This window comes from Canis aureus, chromosome 16 (genome assembly GCF_053574225.1).
Source record: "Canis aureus isolate CA01 chromosome 16, VMU_Caureus_v.1.0, whole genome shotgun sequence".
Taxonomy (NCBI): domain Eukaryota; kingdom Metazoa; phylum Chordata; class Mammalia; order Carnivora; family Canidae; genus Canis; species Canis aureus.
Window position 1 is genome coordinate 45,354,493 of NC_135626.1, and position 16,925 is coordinate 45,371,417.

The 16,925-nt window shown below is 51.5% G+C and overlaps 2 protein-coding genes across 11 annotated transcripts in view; one reads left to right on the forward strand and one right to left on the reverse strand.

Moving 5' to 3' along the window:
• WIPI1 (WD repeat domain, phosphoinositide interacting 1) overlaps nucleotides 1–6,534 on the forward strand; it is a 32,478-nt gene extending 25,944 nt beyond the window's left edge. The window contains exons 9-13 of one of the 2 annotated variants that reach the window (XR_013354731.1): nucleotides 677–841; nucleotides 1,611–1,718; nucleotides 2,403–2,521; nucleotides 3,002–3,421; nucleotides 6,013–6,534. Coding sequence is in view for 1 of the 2 variants with exons in the window: in XM_077853692.1 (XP_077709818.1) it covers nucleotides 677–841; nucleotides 1,611–1,718; nucleotides 2,403–2,521; nucleotides 3,002–3,102; nucleotides 6,013–6,060 (541 nt within the window). In the remaining variant the exon portion in view is untranslated. The remainder of the gene's footprint in view (nucleotides 1–676; nucleotides 842–1,610; nucleotides 1,719–2,402; nucleotides 2,522–3,001; nucleotides 3,422–6,012) is intronic. The other variant, XM_077853692.1, reaches the window with a different exon arrangement.
• A 2-nt stretch (nucleotides 6,535–6,536) lies between these two features.
• Nucleotides 6,537–16,925, reverse strand: part of ARSG (arylsulfatase G) — a 108,104-nt gene continuing 97,715 nt past the window's right edge. For 4 of the 9 annotated variants that reach the window (XM_077853686.1, XM_077853683.1, XM_077853684.1 and 1 more), the window contains exons 10-14: nucleotides 15,262–15,382; nucleotides 11,773–11,843; nucleotides 11,645–11,666; nucleotides 10,677–10,767; nucleotides 6,537–7,541 (exon numbers count right to left, since the gene is read on the reverse strand). In XM_077853686.1, the coding sequence (XP_077709812.1) occupies nucleotides 7,237–7,541; nucleotides 10,677–10,767; nucleotides 11,645–11,666; nucleotides 11,773–11,843; nucleotides 15,262–15,382 (610 nt within the window). In that variant the 3' untranslated portion in view covers nucleotides 6,537–7,236. Of the gene's footprint in view, nucleotides 7,542–10,676; nucleotides 10,768–10,895; nucleotides 11,043–11,644; nucleotides 11,844–11,980; nucleotides 12,077–12,964; nucleotides 14,964–15,261; nucleotides 15,383–16,925 lie in introns of those variants that run through there. The other 5 variants (XR_013354728.1, XR_013354730.1, XR_013354729.1 and 2 more) reach the window with 5 other exon arrangements.

The window sequence follows — 16,925 nt, forward strand, 5'->3', positions numbered from 1 at the left end:
GGTGCTCCCAGGAGTGCACAGCATGAAGGCAGGGTGTGTGCTCCTGCCCATTCTCACCTCTCACCAACAGAGCAACCACCCTCTTTGTCTGGCAGCCGCCCTGGGATGAACTTTGATGACTGCAGGGGACGTACCAGGTCCCCGTGAATTATCTGTACCGTCGTGAATCACCGGGGAGCAGGGTGGCTGCAGGGCTGTAATCACACACCACCCAAAGCATCTTGCCCGGAGGTTTGCTTCCCACTCAGTCTGGCTAGGGAGGCCTTGACACCGAGATCGCTCTGTTCTTCCACGAGCCCGGAACAGGCTTGAGCTTCCTTTTCAGAGTCCAGATATCGATCCCATCTCACTCCCGACCCTAGCCCCCTTCTTAAAAATCTGGAAATCAGACTAATCATTACATGCAACTTCTTTAATGTAGGGAAGTGGTAGCTTTGGGAACCTCTTAACAGTTTTGCAATGGCCCTTCCGAAGGACGAATGAGCACTCAATGTCCTTTTGCTGTTGTCAGAAGAGTACATCCCGGGCTGTTCCTGGGGGGTAGAACATTATGCTAAAGGCACAGTTCCTTTTTGTTGCAGTGAGCACAGCTCCTTGCACCTGGGCATGTGGACCGTTGGCCCGATGCCCTGGCCTGCGGGGCCGGCTCACCTCCACCTGTGCCTTGCTCCCCCAGCCGACCAGAAGAGCCTTCGACCTGGACTGGCTACATGGGAAAGATGTTCATGGCTGCTTCCAACTACCTCCCCACCCAGGTGTCAGACATGATGAACCAGGACAGGGCCTTCGCCACCGGACGTCTGAACTTCTCGGGTCAGAGGAACATCTGCACTCTCTCAACGTACGTATGGCACCACCCACTCTCCACAAGAATAAGCTCTCACAGAGCTGTTTGCCCAAAGTGCAAAACCCCCAAACATGTACAAAGAGGAAAAGAAAGACGAGATGGCCAGGAGGAAGGGCATGCAGAATCGAAGCCCGCTGTGTCCATCCGCTGTCTTTCCTCCTAGTCATCATTTGTGCTCTGGGGACAGCTGGAAGTCGGCATGGGAGCCTCAGCTCTCTGGTCATAACGCTGTCTTGAAAACAATTCCCATTCTTATGTAACTCTCTAAAAAGGCTCTAGTTCCATGATCCAGCTTCAGACACCTATGGGGCTGACAGATATTTTATTGAAAAGAGTTAAAGAAGGTAAACTTTTTTTTTTTAATCTGATAAAACTGGCCAGCAACGCGGTAAGCTAATTTTGTCCTTTCTGTCACTGTTAAAGGCAGAAACACACGTAAGCCAGAGGCTGTGTCCCATTCAGGTCAGCTGATGTTTTTGCTGGCAGTGGCTCTTCATAGAGTAATAGCATGCACACGCATGGTTTTGTATCACCCACACAATTATTTTCAAAGACAAGAAATAATCCTCAAGGTAGATCGCTAGGTCAGAATGCAAAGAAATAGCCAGAAACCCAGAATCCGGGGCCAGCAGACCGGGTAAACGTTTCCTGATGGCAGGAGAAGCAGCTTGTGACAGCCAGGGTGGGTGAGGCTTTGTCATTTGAAGCTGGCCCATTGCTCGTCTTTGTCATAATCACAGCATGTGTTTTCCTTGGCTCTTAGGATCCAGAAATTGCCAAGGCTGCTGGTCGCATCATCCGATGGACACCTTTACATCTACAATTTGGACCCTCAGGACGGAGGAGAATGTGTCTTAATCAAGACCCACAGGTGAAGAGACTAGTTTTCAAAAAGCCTTTTTAAGAGCCGCTTGTGTCAGGTTGTCAGTTGGCCAAGAACGACAGGCTTTAGGGCCATTGCTTGTCTGTCCTCTTTGCCTGCCATCTCGGTGGCAAACCTCTAAAGGCACCTGCTCTGTGCTGGGCTCGATGTCAGGCACCCTCACTACGCTGTGCACTTCTGGAAAAGTGCCAGGAGGAGTAACACACAATTGAAGAAACACAATGTCTTCCTGTGGCCTTTCCTCCTCGTACATTGGGTGCTCAAAAATACTGACCAAACTTAATTGAAAAGTTCTCTTGATGTCTATGACCGAGAACAAGGCGACCTCTCCCTGCTGTGCCAGAACACCGTGAGCTGCCCCTGCCCCCTCGCCCACAGATCACCCCCCCTTGTGAGCGTGCCTTAGGGTCCTTGCCAGGGTATACCAGGAAGAGCAAAGGGCCAGTCTTCGTTTAGTGCATAGAAGAGAAAGGGGTCCATTGTGGAGTTGCGTGATGGACCCCAGCTGTGCAAGGCCACTGGCGGGGTCACATGACCCAGCTTGAACTCCTAGGTCCGTACTTTAAACTTGAGTGGGCAAGCCTGAGCTGCCCAGCGCTTTTCCTTGTGACGGTATCCTGGATATGTGATCTCTTTTTTTCTCCTCCCCTCCCCCACAATTGCTGCAATTAGCTTGCTTAGCTCAGGAACAACAGAAGAAAATAAAGAAAATGACCTCAGACCTTCATTACCTCAGTCTTACGCAGCAACTGTAGCCAGACCAAGCACCTGGTCCGCCTCCACGGTGCCAGGTGAGTGGATGTGGGGGCCTGGTGGGGGCTGGGGGGGGTGTGGGGCACCGTGGGGACCTGTTTCTGACACCACTTCCTCTGTCTTCACGGTCACCTGTAGATGGAATGCTCTCCCCGAACCACTTATCTCCTCCCAGGCGCGACCGCAAGAACAGCCTTTAAAAGTCGGGTCCCCAAACCCGGCAGGCACAGCCCCAAATTATCGCCTCCCCCAACAAGTCGTGTCAACCCTTGGCCTCTCTGAGAATTGCCAACCAGTAGCGAGTCGGAGGTGTCTAGGGTAGACACGTGGGTGAGACCAGCCTGTTCGGAGGCTTGGATGCCACACACGGTGGGGCTCTGGACTCCTCTGAAGCTCAGTCTCTCCGTTTAGAAGGCAAAGGCAGCCTCTGTGGTCTCCCTGGAGGTCCCGCCCCCGGGTCACAGCATAAGAACAGCAGGCCGCCAGGCTTCTCTCAACGTCTCATTCTTGGCTTCCAGGTTATTCTGAGGACGGCGGAGCCCTCCGAGGAGAGATTATTCCTGAACATGAGTTTGCGACGGGACCAGTGTGTCTTGATGATGAGAATGAATTCCCCCCTGTGAGCATTAGGAACCCCTAACCGAGTGGCTCAGTCTGTGTGCTTAGAAGGAAGCCTTCTCCTCATGCAAGAGGCGAAGTCACTTGCCCTGTTATCTAGTCCTGTAACAACTAACCTCCTCTGCACTAGTCAGAAAGCCCTAGGTGATGCGCTGTGCTGTGTGCCTCGGGCCCGACAGACCAGCCATCAGGTGTCAGGCTAAAGCCGGCAGCCGTAGAATAACCGAATACTAACCCAGGGAGTCTCGGCGGCCTCACTACCTCCAGAGGCCTGGAATCCTTAACTTGGCTTCTTTAGCACTCTCTGTGCTGCTCACAAGGTAGGAATTCGTGCCTGCATAAACCCGTTTGCCTGAGGCTCCTAAGGATGTCCTTGCAGAATGCTGCCTTTTTGCTAAAGACGTCGACCTAACGGGGTGGGCCGCTGCGCTCTGTAAGCCAGCTAGACCCTCACCCTCGCGCGGCTCTAATGGGGCGGACCCCAGGCTCCCAGCAGCCGGGTGGAGGGCGGGAGCCTCGGTGGAGAGCTCCCCGGCATTTCCTTGCATCTTGCTTCAGCTGTTCTGGCAGCAAGAGCCCTCGGGGTTGGCTGGGTGGGTGCAAGGCTTGGCTTCTCCCTGCATCCGCGTCTGAGGAGAGGGTTCTCTCCCTGGGTGGCTGCCTTAGCTTAGCTTAGCAGATCTTTCTGATCCTTCAAGCTTCCATTTAGAGCACCATCCAGACCGCTCTCGTGAGCTGCGGTTAGAGAGTGGCACAGAGAGTGAACCTAAAATCATCGAGACATGGAAGCTGTGTTTGGACCAAGACTTAGAGAGTCAACTGAGTGAGCCTCCTGGAGCCAGATCGGGCCCTGCTTCAGAGCCCATTAGGTCTTGGTATATGATGTTTTCTCCTGACTGTTATCTTATAATGTCAGTTGAAATCTCATTTGCAAAAGGATGGAAGGCAGGTCTAGTTTCTTTCTCCTATAAATCCTGGGACAATCCGTTAAGCCCAGTCAGCTTTTTTATTTTTATTTTTATTTTTTTTTAAAGGCTGTTCTAGAGTCCTCTGTGCATGATATGGGAGGGTGGGGTGTGTGATTGCCCATGAAGGCTCTACAGACTGCAGCTTGAGATTTACGTTTCTGGCTTTTAAGAGGCAGACTGCCAGATGCAGTGCCAATAAGTACAATTTATATTTTAGGGCTGGAGAGCAGTGGTTCTTAAAAATACAAATTATAAATATAAAAACAACCATTGGCTTGCTGCCTCCTTTGCCTTTGGGTTCTCATGCCCTGACTAGCCATAAAGGGAGCTCTTCCGGCCCCCTAAAAGTTGGTGGTCACTTACCTGAAGTTGTGTCTTCTGGGAACCAGAGCAGAGTAGATAGAGCGGGGATATACGTGTCCTACTCTGCCCAGGTTTGGAACCTTCACTCACTAGGTTCCATCTCAGTGATTTTGGCCACTCACTAGGTTCCATCTCAGTGATTGTGACGAAAGTCTGTGACTGCTCCAAAAGACAATTAGATTATTAATTAGATTCTTAGCTGTAATCAAAGTAAACCCTAAAACCTTTTGTACAAATTGGGGTACATCAGATACTGGCTTTCAGGAGGCGGTCCCTTGCCAAGGAAAACCTGTATAAAATAATAGGTACACTGTGTAGATCATTTGTTTGGAGTTTAAAAAAAAACAATGGAGATGCTTAAGATCTAGTGGTAGAATTTGTTGAGAGGCCTGTTCACCTAAACACTGCCAGGAAGCTGGGTAGGAGCCGGTTGTCCTGTCTCCCTCTTCAGGACCAAATGTGAGAAAGTCAATTTAACTTGCCTCTGGGATTTTTCTTTAGACACAAGGAAGGCTTCCTGCCAGCGAGAGCATTGATCACTGAATGAGGCCCCTGTTAGACCCTAGAGCCAGCGGTTGGGGTCATGGAAGCCAACAGATCCCAGACGCCCTGCTGTCCAGCCTCCAGGCAGACAGGGAGGACAGGATCGAGCTTCTACAACCTCCCAGTGTCATAGCAGACAGTCTTCTCCATCTCATTTCATGGAGACCAGAGGCGTGAGTGCCACTGGGATGTCCTCTCGACGTGGACCATCTCCCATCCTTTTGGCAACGATGTCCAACAGGAGAGGAGATGCTGGACAACTCCCCTCCCTGCCATTATTCTGTGCCAGCATGCCTATTACGCATACTTGGCCAAAATTCACACCTCTACCCACATCCCTTAATTGTGATCTTGGAGTCAGCATGGTTAAAAACACGGGCTTGCCTGCCTAATCTCATGAGGGGCTCCCCAGGCCTTTGCCTTCAGAACACAAGTCCTTGTGAGTAGGGTCTTTTTTTTTTTTTTTTTTTTTGTAATATACTCACACTTTCCTGAATATGATCACTCTTATCTCCTGGGGATTTCCTTTGCTCCATCCACAATGAGAAAAGAGAACTGATCATTTCTGGTACCTTAGAAAGGTGCCGTATTCAGGAAGCAGCTTTTGTTGTAAAAACACGCCAACCTTTACAAATCTACACATTCTCTGACAGTGGTCTTACTCCTATGAGCAAGAGTAAGGGAAGTGGGACCAAGGGTATTTACTGACTTTTTCATAGTGACTTAGCAGTCTGTGTTTACAAGTAAGATGAGCCTTTAAAAAAAAACAAACATGCATATACATATAAATACACACACATACACACGTATTTTATATATAGTCAGTATTTTCTGAAACTGTGCCATACTCGTCTACACCTACACAAGACGGGTGGACTTTCTGTGGCCACAAGTGAGGGTCAGTCCATGGACATACGCAAAAACTGTGCCAGCCTCCCCCTGCTGACCCCGCATGGGCACAGATCTGTTGATAATGCAGCCTTGCCTAACAGCCTCTACCTGGAAGGAGTAAGGCCATTCTGTTTTGATTTTGGTAGATAAACTTGTGCCGTGGAAGTCAGAAGGGCAAAACGAAGCATTCATGATGAGAAGCGCACCTCAAATCAGGAAAACCCCCCCCTATCAGGAAGGTGGAAGAATGGAGTACAAATTGTGTGTGCAGAAAGGGGGGGCAGGAATCCCAGGTGCCGCCTGCTTAAGCCACGAGACATGGTCCACGGCTCTCCAAACTCTCCTCTGCCCTCGTTGCCAGTGGGTACGGGAGACCCTTATATACACATCCTGCTACTCGAAATATGTTACAGCCATAGTGTCAATGCTAACTAACCATATTGGTCTATAACCGGAACTTTATACGATAAAGGGCATCCTTTTTAAATGTATGCCGTGTAAAAATGTACTTATAGGAAAATCTCTTTGAATTGTATTTCTTGTATATTACGTACGTATAGCGAGAGACTGTTTTCAGCCACGCAAAGTATTTTTGCAGTGATTGGGATAAATCATTTATTACCTTTGAGTCCCATTCAGGACACTAATAATAAAATCATGGCAATGCATCTTTGAGGTTTTAAATTTTTTATTTCTTCTTGGTTTTAGGAAGCAGGAAGATGCCTAAAATCTTTAGGATACAGTCGTTTGATCTTTAAAGGGAAGGAGGAGGCGGGTAGGGCTGGGGATTAATCTGTGGGCTCCTGAGCGATGAGACCTCTTGAGCAATGAGACCCGGAAACATCTAACTTTTTCCTAGCCTGCATTTGGTGCTACTCAGGGTAACCCCCACCTCCCCCAGGAGCCGCCCAGAAATGGAGCATCTCAGGCCCCACCCCAGACCTACTGGGTCAGAATCTGCACTTCCATGAGATCCCAGGTGATACGTATGCAGATCAGAGATGGAGAAGCACTGCCCTAGATCCCAGTTGGGATGAATCTATGCTAATAGGACCAGCGAAACTGGGTACAGAGAAAAACTAAGATGTATTAAGTGCCTGTTCTGTGTCATGTGACGTGGCAGGCATTTCCATGTATCATCATCTTTCGTCCTCAAAATCAGCTTGCAAGCTAGGCTAAATGCCCACATTCAAAAGCTGGGCTTTGATCCAGATCTAACGGCAAAGTCTGGGTGCTTTCTGCTCTAGGCCCACCCAGCTGTTCTCTCAAGCGGGGAGGGGGGAATGCAAAGCTCGAGCTTCAGAACAAAATTCTGAGACTTAGTTTTACAGCATCCGGAGCTGGAGTGTGAACTTGCCCTGTCTCGCTTCCTAACATCTGCCTGTGGGGAAATCGGTCCATCCGGTGGCTTGGCAACGGCAGGCGACGTGGTGGGGATTGCAGCAGGGGGTCACCGAAGGATGGCGAGTGTAATCCGCTCTGGAGGTGTTGTCCCCAGCAATGTCTAGAAGAACATCTGCAAGAATCTCTCTGACCTTGGGCAGGACGTCCTGGTATTCGGCGCTACCTCTATCTAGAGGCACAGCTTCTGCAACATCATCTTCCAGGTTAAAAATAAGGGGAGGGTCATGATGCTGCTCCCGTCCGACGTCCCCATCACAGGCTTTGGCTCCGCCTAGAGAGGAGGTGACAGCAAATAACTCGTCAGACCCAGCTTTGGCCCTATGGTGGAAAGAGGAGAATTCGGATTGATTTTACATTAATCCAAACATCCCAGGACTTGAATATTCAAGTGACCATTCTGCCTGTCAAGTCACCTTGAGATTTTTGGTGCTCAGACCAGTGATGCTCCTCTTGCCCAGAGTGATCTGGAACTTCTCCGGGACTTGCCTTCAGAGCCAATATGACTCGACAGTCAACCAGTTCTCTCTCATCTCTACCCTTTGTGAGGAAATTTGATTTTTTTCTTTTTCCAAACACTGATTTCTTGAACACCATGATACTCAGTTTGGTGGACTGGGCAGGAAGGCGAGGTGAGTAATTTCACTTTGGGTTGCAATTGAGATTCTTACATGAATTCGAATCTGGCCATGAAGGCAGCCTCCAAAGAGTAACAAAAATGGAGTACTGGCAGCAGCGGTTAGTGATTCGGGTGACTTTTTTTTTTTTTTTTTTTTTTTTTGCCTTTTCCATACAAAAGTAGTTAAGGTATTGGACAGGAGTTAATATGATTGAATAAATGAAAGCAATCAAGGCAAGGGACAGCCATCAGACATACAGTAAATCCCAAATGCCTATTTTGCATCCGAGCTTCCTAGCAGCCAAACAACAGGGTAGAAACTTCTCAGCGGCTCAGGGGAAGCCCAGCTCTTCCTGGCACTGATATATGTGAGAGAAACTCTTGGCTTCCCCAAGAAGAATGGGCAAACCACACAGCTTTTTAGGCAGCCCTCCTTAATGGTTTTCCTGCTGTGGTTGACATTCGGGTCGTTCAGAGTCACTGTCTTTGCCCCAAGTTTGGAGTCCAGATTAAGCTCTCCTTCGTTGCCAGTAAAGGGCAGCGAATGAGGTTTGCGATCAGTGGAGCAAGGGCTGGACTCCTCTTGGAAAAATTTAAGACTTCCACTTTGAGAACCACGGGGGGTAGCTTGCATAGGACCAGCCCTCCTATTGAGAACAATTTGGAATTCTAGACATATTTAGGGGGGAAAAGAAACCCTGAAGGCACCAGGAAGTTACCAAGGCAGGCAAAGACCGGAAAGAATTTGATCAATGAAAGACAGAGGTCTCCTTGGGTTGAGTCTGCATTTAGGAGTTTGTGCGGCCCCCTCCCCCCGCAACAGGACCCCCCTCAGTCTGTGCAGCTTGGAGCAGTAAGAGCCCAGGGAGAAAGCTGTCATCTCTTTAGCTTGAGGTGTCAGGGGCCAGGGCTCAGGGCTGCCACAAGGGAAGAGAACTGATGGGTGAAATCCCAGGAAGGAGGAGGGAGCCAGAGAGGAGCAACCTGAAAATCCATCCATAAAGTCCCTCCGCACCGTTCTCTAACCTAATGTAGTAGATGTCAACACATGTAGTTTATCCGAAAGCAGTTTTAAGAAACAGGGATGCAGATTCTCAATGAGAAGGGGAAGGGAGGGGTCAGAACATGTGTGTCACACGCCCCACCCTCGGCTCAAGACACACACACACACACACACACACACACACACTTCCAGCTGTTGAGAGGTCTGCCCTCCGCATCCTCATGCTAACACTCCTGGGACCTTGGTGACTCCTCAGAACAGACCTCCCCTCCCCTGGGTATCATAATTCCTGTCCAATTGTGATCGTTCTAAACAGTCCGATTACTTCATAGCAACATTCAGGATTCCAACACCGTGGTGCCAAGGGCTTTCTGGCAGGGCCGTGACTTCTGAAATTAACTCAGCCTGGAGAAGCCATACCTCTGAGATAATGTAATGTAAGGACTGTAATCTGGAAACTTTCCATCTGAAAGCATAACAAATATCTGACTGGTTTGCCTTGTAGGTTTTGGAGGATCAACGATTCTTGTGGCTTTTTTAATATCCCTCAAGTTACGAACTCAAAGAACTTGTTTTGTGTTTATGCCATGTTTTCTCCAGGATCACGGATTTACAGTCAGGGATAATCATTTCCGTTCTTTATTATATAATTCTTTGGAACACCCTGATGTTAAATAATTGAATCAAATTGGAATCTGCACCAGGTCCCGGATTTTGTTTTGTTTTTGTTTTTCATTCACTAAAAGAAAGACGTTAGGGTCCCTACGAGGTACAAGATGCTGTGCTCAGCACTTAGAGACCACAAAAACGAAATACCTTACAAAGCTCAAAACTAGGGGCGCCTGGGTGGCTTAGTCAGTTAAGCGTCTCAGCTCAGGTCATGATCTCCGGGTCCTGGCCCTGCATGCGGCTCCCTACTGAGCTGGGAACCTGCTTCTCCCTCTACCCTCCCCGTTGCTTGTGCGCTCTCTCTGTCTCTCTCTCTCATATGCTCTCTCTCTCTTACATTAAAAAAAAATTTAAAGCTCAAAACTAGTAGTGGAAATAAAATGTGTACCCCCCAGGACCCCTCCCAAAAAACAAACATGTACCCAAATAACTGGCGTATATAGCAGAATGTGATCCTTATCAGAGTTTTTCCAAATCATACGCAGCTGGCAAGATGAGATTGGATTTTATGACCAAGGTACTAGAATTTGATGGGAGGGCCTCGCAGTGGAGAGAGATTTCGATACAAGGCCAAGGAAGAAGGCCATTGTCCTTGGAGAACTGACCCTGGAAAAGTGGAGGGACCCAGGATGGAAGGAGCCTGAATTCAGTGGGCAGCAAGAAGCCACTGGAAGGTTTTGAGAACCATCCTGACCCAGTATCACATTTCTAAAATATACATTGAAGACGGTCAGCGAATGAACCAAGAAGCAGAGCCTTCTGCTGGTTTGCTAACTCAACCCCTAGAGTCTATTTTCTGAAACAGTCTATTGTCAAGTAAATTACACTTTAAAATATCTCTAAGCTCCCATTTCATGTTCGGCCAAACTGGCATTTAAAGCACAACAATGGAACGAAACGGTTCTTGGTGGGGAAAGGGCTGTGTCAAGTGTGCTGACTAGCTCGGAGCTTGCTGGAAATTTCGGCGAACGGTAGACAGACTTTGTTTTCCTATCTGTGGGGGCCGAGGGCCTGTGCTGGGGGGCCCCTGGGTGCCGGGAGCGCCCCTGAAGGAGGGCAGCCCACACTCACTGCCAGAGGCCTGAGGGAGGATGGTGCACTGAGCACACCCGACTCACCGCTGACGTAGAAGACCTTGTAAGACCCCAGGCGGACCGTCTGAAGGGCTCCGAACTCTCCAGCAGCCCCGCTGTTGGGGTGAAACAGCACCTGAGAAAGAGCAGCAGAGCTTCCTAACCAGCCAGGCTCCCGGGGACTCCCTGGAAAGCATTTCTTTCTCTGTCATGGGGCCCGGCCCAGCACCCCCACCCCACCCTACCCTGGTCCCAAATGCTGACCGACTGGGGCCTGTGGTCCACACTGGCCAACCCCACCCCGGGGAGCGGATGCCTCCATGAAATAGCTATTTGGCCAGTTACTTAGATTGGCCCCCTCTCTGGTCAGATTCGCAGGCCCAGTACCAGCTACAGCATGTGCAGGGTCCACTGCAAAATCAAAGTGAGAGAAAGCTTGTTCAACGTTGGAGAGTTCCAAGACGGCACAGCACCTGCTCTTTAAACCAGCTGCGGGGCTGTCCTAAGTGCCAGGGGGATGGGGTGAGAGATGACTGTGCTGGTCACACACGGGCCCAGGCCCCAGCCCTCAGGCTCAAGATAGGGCCTGGGAACCTACATGCCTTCCAGACCTTCCCAGGGATTCGGACGCAGGTGTTCCTCGGATCTCTTTGGAGAACCGACTTCGGCATCCAGGTGATTTTCTCGCTCTCCCTCGAGCAAGGGTGGCCTAAGAAGGCATGCTCGAGAGGACGGCTCGGCGTGATGTCTCGGAACCGGGCGCGGCCTAACATGCACAGCCTCACCTTTGACTCAACCCTACCCCACTCGGACTGAGGAAATCCTCCCTCATCGGGCCAGAGATGAAAGGATCACCCTACAAAGCGGAAACACCTAATTCAGGCTTGCCAAGGGCAGGATTTGGTAGAAAATAAATGACCAGTGTCCTTGGTCGGTTGGTGGGTTTGGGCTGGAAGCGTGAGACCGCCCTGGTATGAATCATGACCGATATATATCACTGGAAAGGCGCTTACGTGATTCAAAGTTTCCATGGGGCTAAAAAAAAAAAAAATGAGAAACATCTGTTGGAGCAGTAAACAGCTGTCCCTCCAAGTTCCCGGGCTCTGAGAGGATGCCGCCGAGGGCGGGGCTCCTCCCACACCTGCAGCTTCCGTGCTGGGCTCTCGTGACAGTCGCCGCAAGGTCCCCGGCCAGCGTGATGACAGCAGGCTCCTTCCAAACAGGAAAAGAAGTCGTAACTCAAAACCCACTCTCCTGCCAGCCCTGCAGGAAGCCAAGCCCGTCACCGCAGGAGGCCGCTTGGTTTCCTTCTGGAGAGGGCAGGAAGTGGGGGACTCTTGTCAACCGACCTAAGACGCACTCAGACATCCAGGAGGTGGGAGTCGCGGTCCGCCGCCAGGTCAAGCCGTGGGCATCGTTTGAGCCTCAGAAACTCCATCAGTTTCCTGCCACGTCCAGGATATTTATGCAGCGTTACCAGAGGCAACTTCCAAAATCCAAGAGGAAGAGGAAGCAAAACTTGAGGATGGCTCACTCCCCGAAACAGGGATGGGTTTTGCTTTCCTCGGGGGCACACTGGCCAGGGCGCTGGGGTTCCCCATCCACAGAGGAAGAGGGCTGGCAAATGTGCACATGAACCACAGCCCAAGACAGGTCCTAGGTCCTCGGGGGAGGGCAGGGAGGACACCCCGTCCGAATTTCAAAGATGACTGTGTCTTCTGCAAAGCAGGTGCACGTTCCTGGTTGCCTTTCTTACCTGCTTTTGCTTTGTTTCATTTGGTTTTGTCGTTTTAAGCAGGGGAGCATCTCCTTAGGCCCTGGGGGCTGGTGCATATGTGGTGTGTGTGCACGCGCACATACACACACACTCACACAAGGAGGGCTCCCCCAGTCCCCTCAGGTGGGGCTGCAAAGCTCTGTCTCCAAAAGTGGTGGGCCACTGGGGATGGCGCCTCTCACCACTAGGGGCCTCCCTAAGAGAAGTGATGGGAGTTCCAGAGCCTGCAACCCAGCTCCTGTCCCCTCAATGTATAGCTTCCAGGGAGGAGCCACGTGTCTTAGGACCCACAGCAGCCCCAGGCCGGTTTGGACTGGCTGGTGCAGAGCCATGAAAGAAGCCTTCCCTTTGCCAACAAAATTTGGACTTGCTGGTGGCCACCAGGAGCTGCCGTGTGACTTGACCAACAGCAACGTGACAACCTCCAGCTTGCCTTCGAGAGTCAGGCAAGCCCCCAGTGGGATATTGGAGGCACCCTCTCCTACCCGTCTCCCCTCCACCCCCCTCCTCGCGGTTGCCCTCGGTGCCCAGACACAGACCCAGGTGCAAGACCCACCATGCAGCCTGGTGGCAGCTGCTGCGGGTTTTAAATACCACCCGACTTCCCCAGAGACCTCCAAGGCGACAATGAGAAGAAGGTCGAGAAGGCCGCTCTGCAGGAAACCCGACAGCCCACAACTGGCCTTTAAATGCCTGCACCTAGGGCCTGGGGAGGCTGCCAGGGGGCGCGTGGCCCTAGGTGGCTTCAGCACTTCCCACTTGCGGTGACTTCATTTGCAAAATAAGGAAGAGCCCCATTGCTCAGGCCTATTTGCATCCTGTTTTGAGATGATCATCTAGGAGTTACTTTGAGCCTCTTGAAACTGGAACTGTTTTCTAAACCAAGCCCAGGACACAGCCGAGGGTGGTGAACACAAGTAAATTGTGTTTCTCAAAATCTCCCCGGGGGGGCGGGGGGACACGTATGTGCGTATCCCGTATGTACATGGATAGGTGTGTGTGTGTGTGTGTGTGTGTGTGTGTGTGTGTGTGTGATCACTCACTTCACCTCCTGGCCTCCCTTCTGCAAACTCAAGACAATTTATTCTAGTCTGTTCGGCAGGTGGCCGGAAAAGACCAGACTCAGAGCCCACAACTACCTGTGTTGCCCTCAAACTCGAAACTCTGTGGGAATCTAGGGTCCTGGGAAGCGGGGCGTGGCCCGAAGGTGCCAGCACCCGCAGGCTTTTGCTCTTGAAGATACCATCAGTGGCTTCCGGCGGGCGGTCGGGGAGGCTGTTTCCTTCCAGGCCCTGGGGTGTGGTCAGGACTCCAGCTGCACACACACGCCCCGCGTCCCCCACGCGAACCCCCAACGGTGCTGGGGCTTGGGTCCCGTCCTCCTGCCTGGTGCCCCCACCCAGCCACCGCCGGGCACCACACCAGTAACCGTGAGGCCCCGAGCCCGGGCCTCGATGACCCGACGCAAAGCAGCGACCAGAGTGAGCTCTCCTGCCTGAGAGCGGAAGCGAGCGCGAAGGAACTGGCTTCCACAGGAGACCGGCCACGGCAAGGAGCCCAGAGTCCTTGAAGCACTTCCTGGTGACCCCAATTATTCTATTAGTAGCTGTGCTAATAAACACTCGGGAGCACCTCTGCACTGACGTCTTCCGTAACCCCCCAGGGTCACACACTGCCAACCTCCAGCCCCGAGGCGGAAACCATCTTCCTGCGGCCTCGCCGCTGCTCCACAGTACAGCTCAGCCTGGAAGGGTCTGCAGTTCTAGAAGATTCCATACGCCAGGAGAAGTAGTGCTTCCTCGGAGGGCATTTCAGGCACGTCTGATGAGCCCTAGAAACTGCACGAATGCTCACAGAAGCACGGGCGGCCCTCTTGAGGCCAGAGGGCCGCCTGCCCTGGGTAGGCCCAGCCACAGGGGCGGCTTGGGTGACCGCCGCCGCACATCTGAGCAGCATTTGAGTCACTTCCATGTGACCCTCGGTAGAGACGCAAATAGACCCTTTGATGTGTGGGTCCCTAACTGAGAAGACATGTGCTCTCACCGGGCCCTACAAAGGGGTTTGGGGTTCCCTCCTCCCACTTCCTCTTCCTTTTGGTGAAAGGAAAACACACGGAAATGACATGGAAAGGCCACTGGGCCCGATGCTTCCGGGCTGTCACTGCCCCCGGGTGCCTCAGCACACATGAGGAGGGGACCCTGGGGCCCTGGGAAGCAGAAACCCAAAGCCAGTGCAGGGGCTGCGGAGTCACATGTCGGGCCGTCCAGGAGCCAGGGGGCAGGTCAGAGGCATAAAGCCCTCGTTGGCCCTGTCGTCCAAGAGCTGTTTCATTCATGTGTCTGTTCATTCATTTATTCGTCAGATCCGTAGTGATTGCATGCCCGTGGGTGCCAGGCACTGTGAGGCGCACAGGGAATTCTCAGTGAGATCCCTGCTTTCGGGAAAGTTCCATTCTAGTCGGGGAGCCCCACGATACACAAGTCACTCACACTACTCAGCCATCTCATCCAACAAAAATGTGCCAGGTGCCTACGATGTCTCAGAACATTCAGTAACTGTGAAAACAAATCATATGTTATGGGGAATAAGCATCCCCATACACCCGCTCTAAGCCAAGGCGTTAAATTAAGTCTGGATTGGCAAACCGGATTGATCATAGGAGAAAGGGGTGGGGTAGAAAGAGAGGTTCGTCTCAAAGGAGCCATCTATCAGGCTTTCTCAAACTAGGTCTGGAGCAGCCACCTCCATGTAGCGTCCAAGGATGGTTCTCTCTGCACAAAGGCAGCCCCGGATGAGAGGCAGCTGGCCAATCTCCTGAAGAGCCTGAGAAGGGCGCACACCCCCTTCACTTACCCTGTGCCCAGTCTGCGACCAGCCAAAGAGCACCTCGGAGGCATCCAAACCGTCAAAGTGTCGGTCCTGGGGCAGGCTGGCCCCAGCCAGAGCTACCACGGTGGGGAAGATGTCCAGCACACTACAGAAAGAACAAGACAGTGTTGACCCTGGCTATTCCCAGACTCTCTCCCTGGCCATGCTATGGTCAAGGCCCACCCAAACAAGCCCAGACTGAGCATCCACATCCTCCCATATGGCCCCCTCCTCTGCCTGCCCGTCCTTTCTTTGGGTTCCACCTGGATTTCTTCTTCTTCTGGAAGAAGCAGAATGGCACAGTGGTTTCCCACCCAGGCCCGGTGGCTGAGAGTTAACTGGACTCGAATCCCAGGGTTGTATCTATCTGGCTTCTTAATGCCTTCATTTTCTATTTTCTAAAATGGGCATGAGGATAGTGCCCACTTCAGAGAGTACTGTGTGGATGAGGCACACAGATAAGGCATAGAGAAGAAGACCTGGCACTCTGGAAGGGCTCATTGGGTGTTTGTGTTATGATTATTCACAAGAGGGGTGCCTGGGTGGTTCCAATGGTTGAGCATCTCCCAGGGTCCTGGGATCGAGCCCTGTGTTGGACACTCTACTCAGCACAGAGTCTGCTTCTCCCTCTCTTTCTGCCCCTCCTCCCACTTGTGCTCTCCATCTCTTGCTCTCTCAAATAAATAAAATATTTTTAAAAAAATAATTATTCACAAAAGCACCCCTATGGACCTACCTAAGAACAAAGGGGTTCCACCTGTCACCAGGTAGGCTGCAGCCACTGGCTGAGAGGGGACACTGTGTGACAGGTACCTGCTGGAGAACGTACACTTCATTATTCCTTCCCCGGGTCTTTGGATCACAAATATTTAGTCTTTGTTTAAAATGCCATAGTATGTGACACATTCCACCCCTTTATTTCACTTACTTTTTCCTCATTACAAAATAGTAAATGTTTATGTGAAAAAAAAAAAAGAACATCCAGAAATATAAAAGAGAGAACAATGCACGATGGGTGCATTACCCGAAGGTAGCCACTGTTACCATCTTGGTGAATTTTGTTAATGTGATTTTTTTGAAGTCATGTGGTACAATTTTACTCTCTTCTAGGGCACATCTCCTGCCAGCCTGCTGTGCTTTGTCAGGAAAAAAAAACTCTCCAGCATAAACAAATGGACTGTCCTTTCAACAAAGCTGTTTATATCCATGGGCCAGGCCAACTGAGTCAGTGGGATGTGATGCAGTCAGGAACGCAGGGCCAGGGCGAGGGGCACTCCCCCGGGAGAGAGGCCCCGTTGGCCTGAGGCTGGGCACAGTGCCACACTTCGGGCACACTTTTAGGGAGGCCTCAGGGGCTGCACCTCCCACTGCCACCACCCTGAAGTTTGGGGAGGGGTTCTCTGCCCAGCAAGAGGGGCTGGGGAAAGGACTGAGCTTCTACCCACCATGTGGCTCTGCCTACAGCCCTGGACAGAACCTCTCCCTGGACCATGGCACAGACTGTTTCTGGGTTGCCTTCAACTTTCACAGTCCACACAGCTGGTGGCTTATCTCTCGAGATACGTGTTCCAGGAGCTGGCATCTCACACGGGCAAAGTCAAGGAGTGCAGAGTAAGCACTAATGGAATCCGGCACAGTCCAGAAACCCG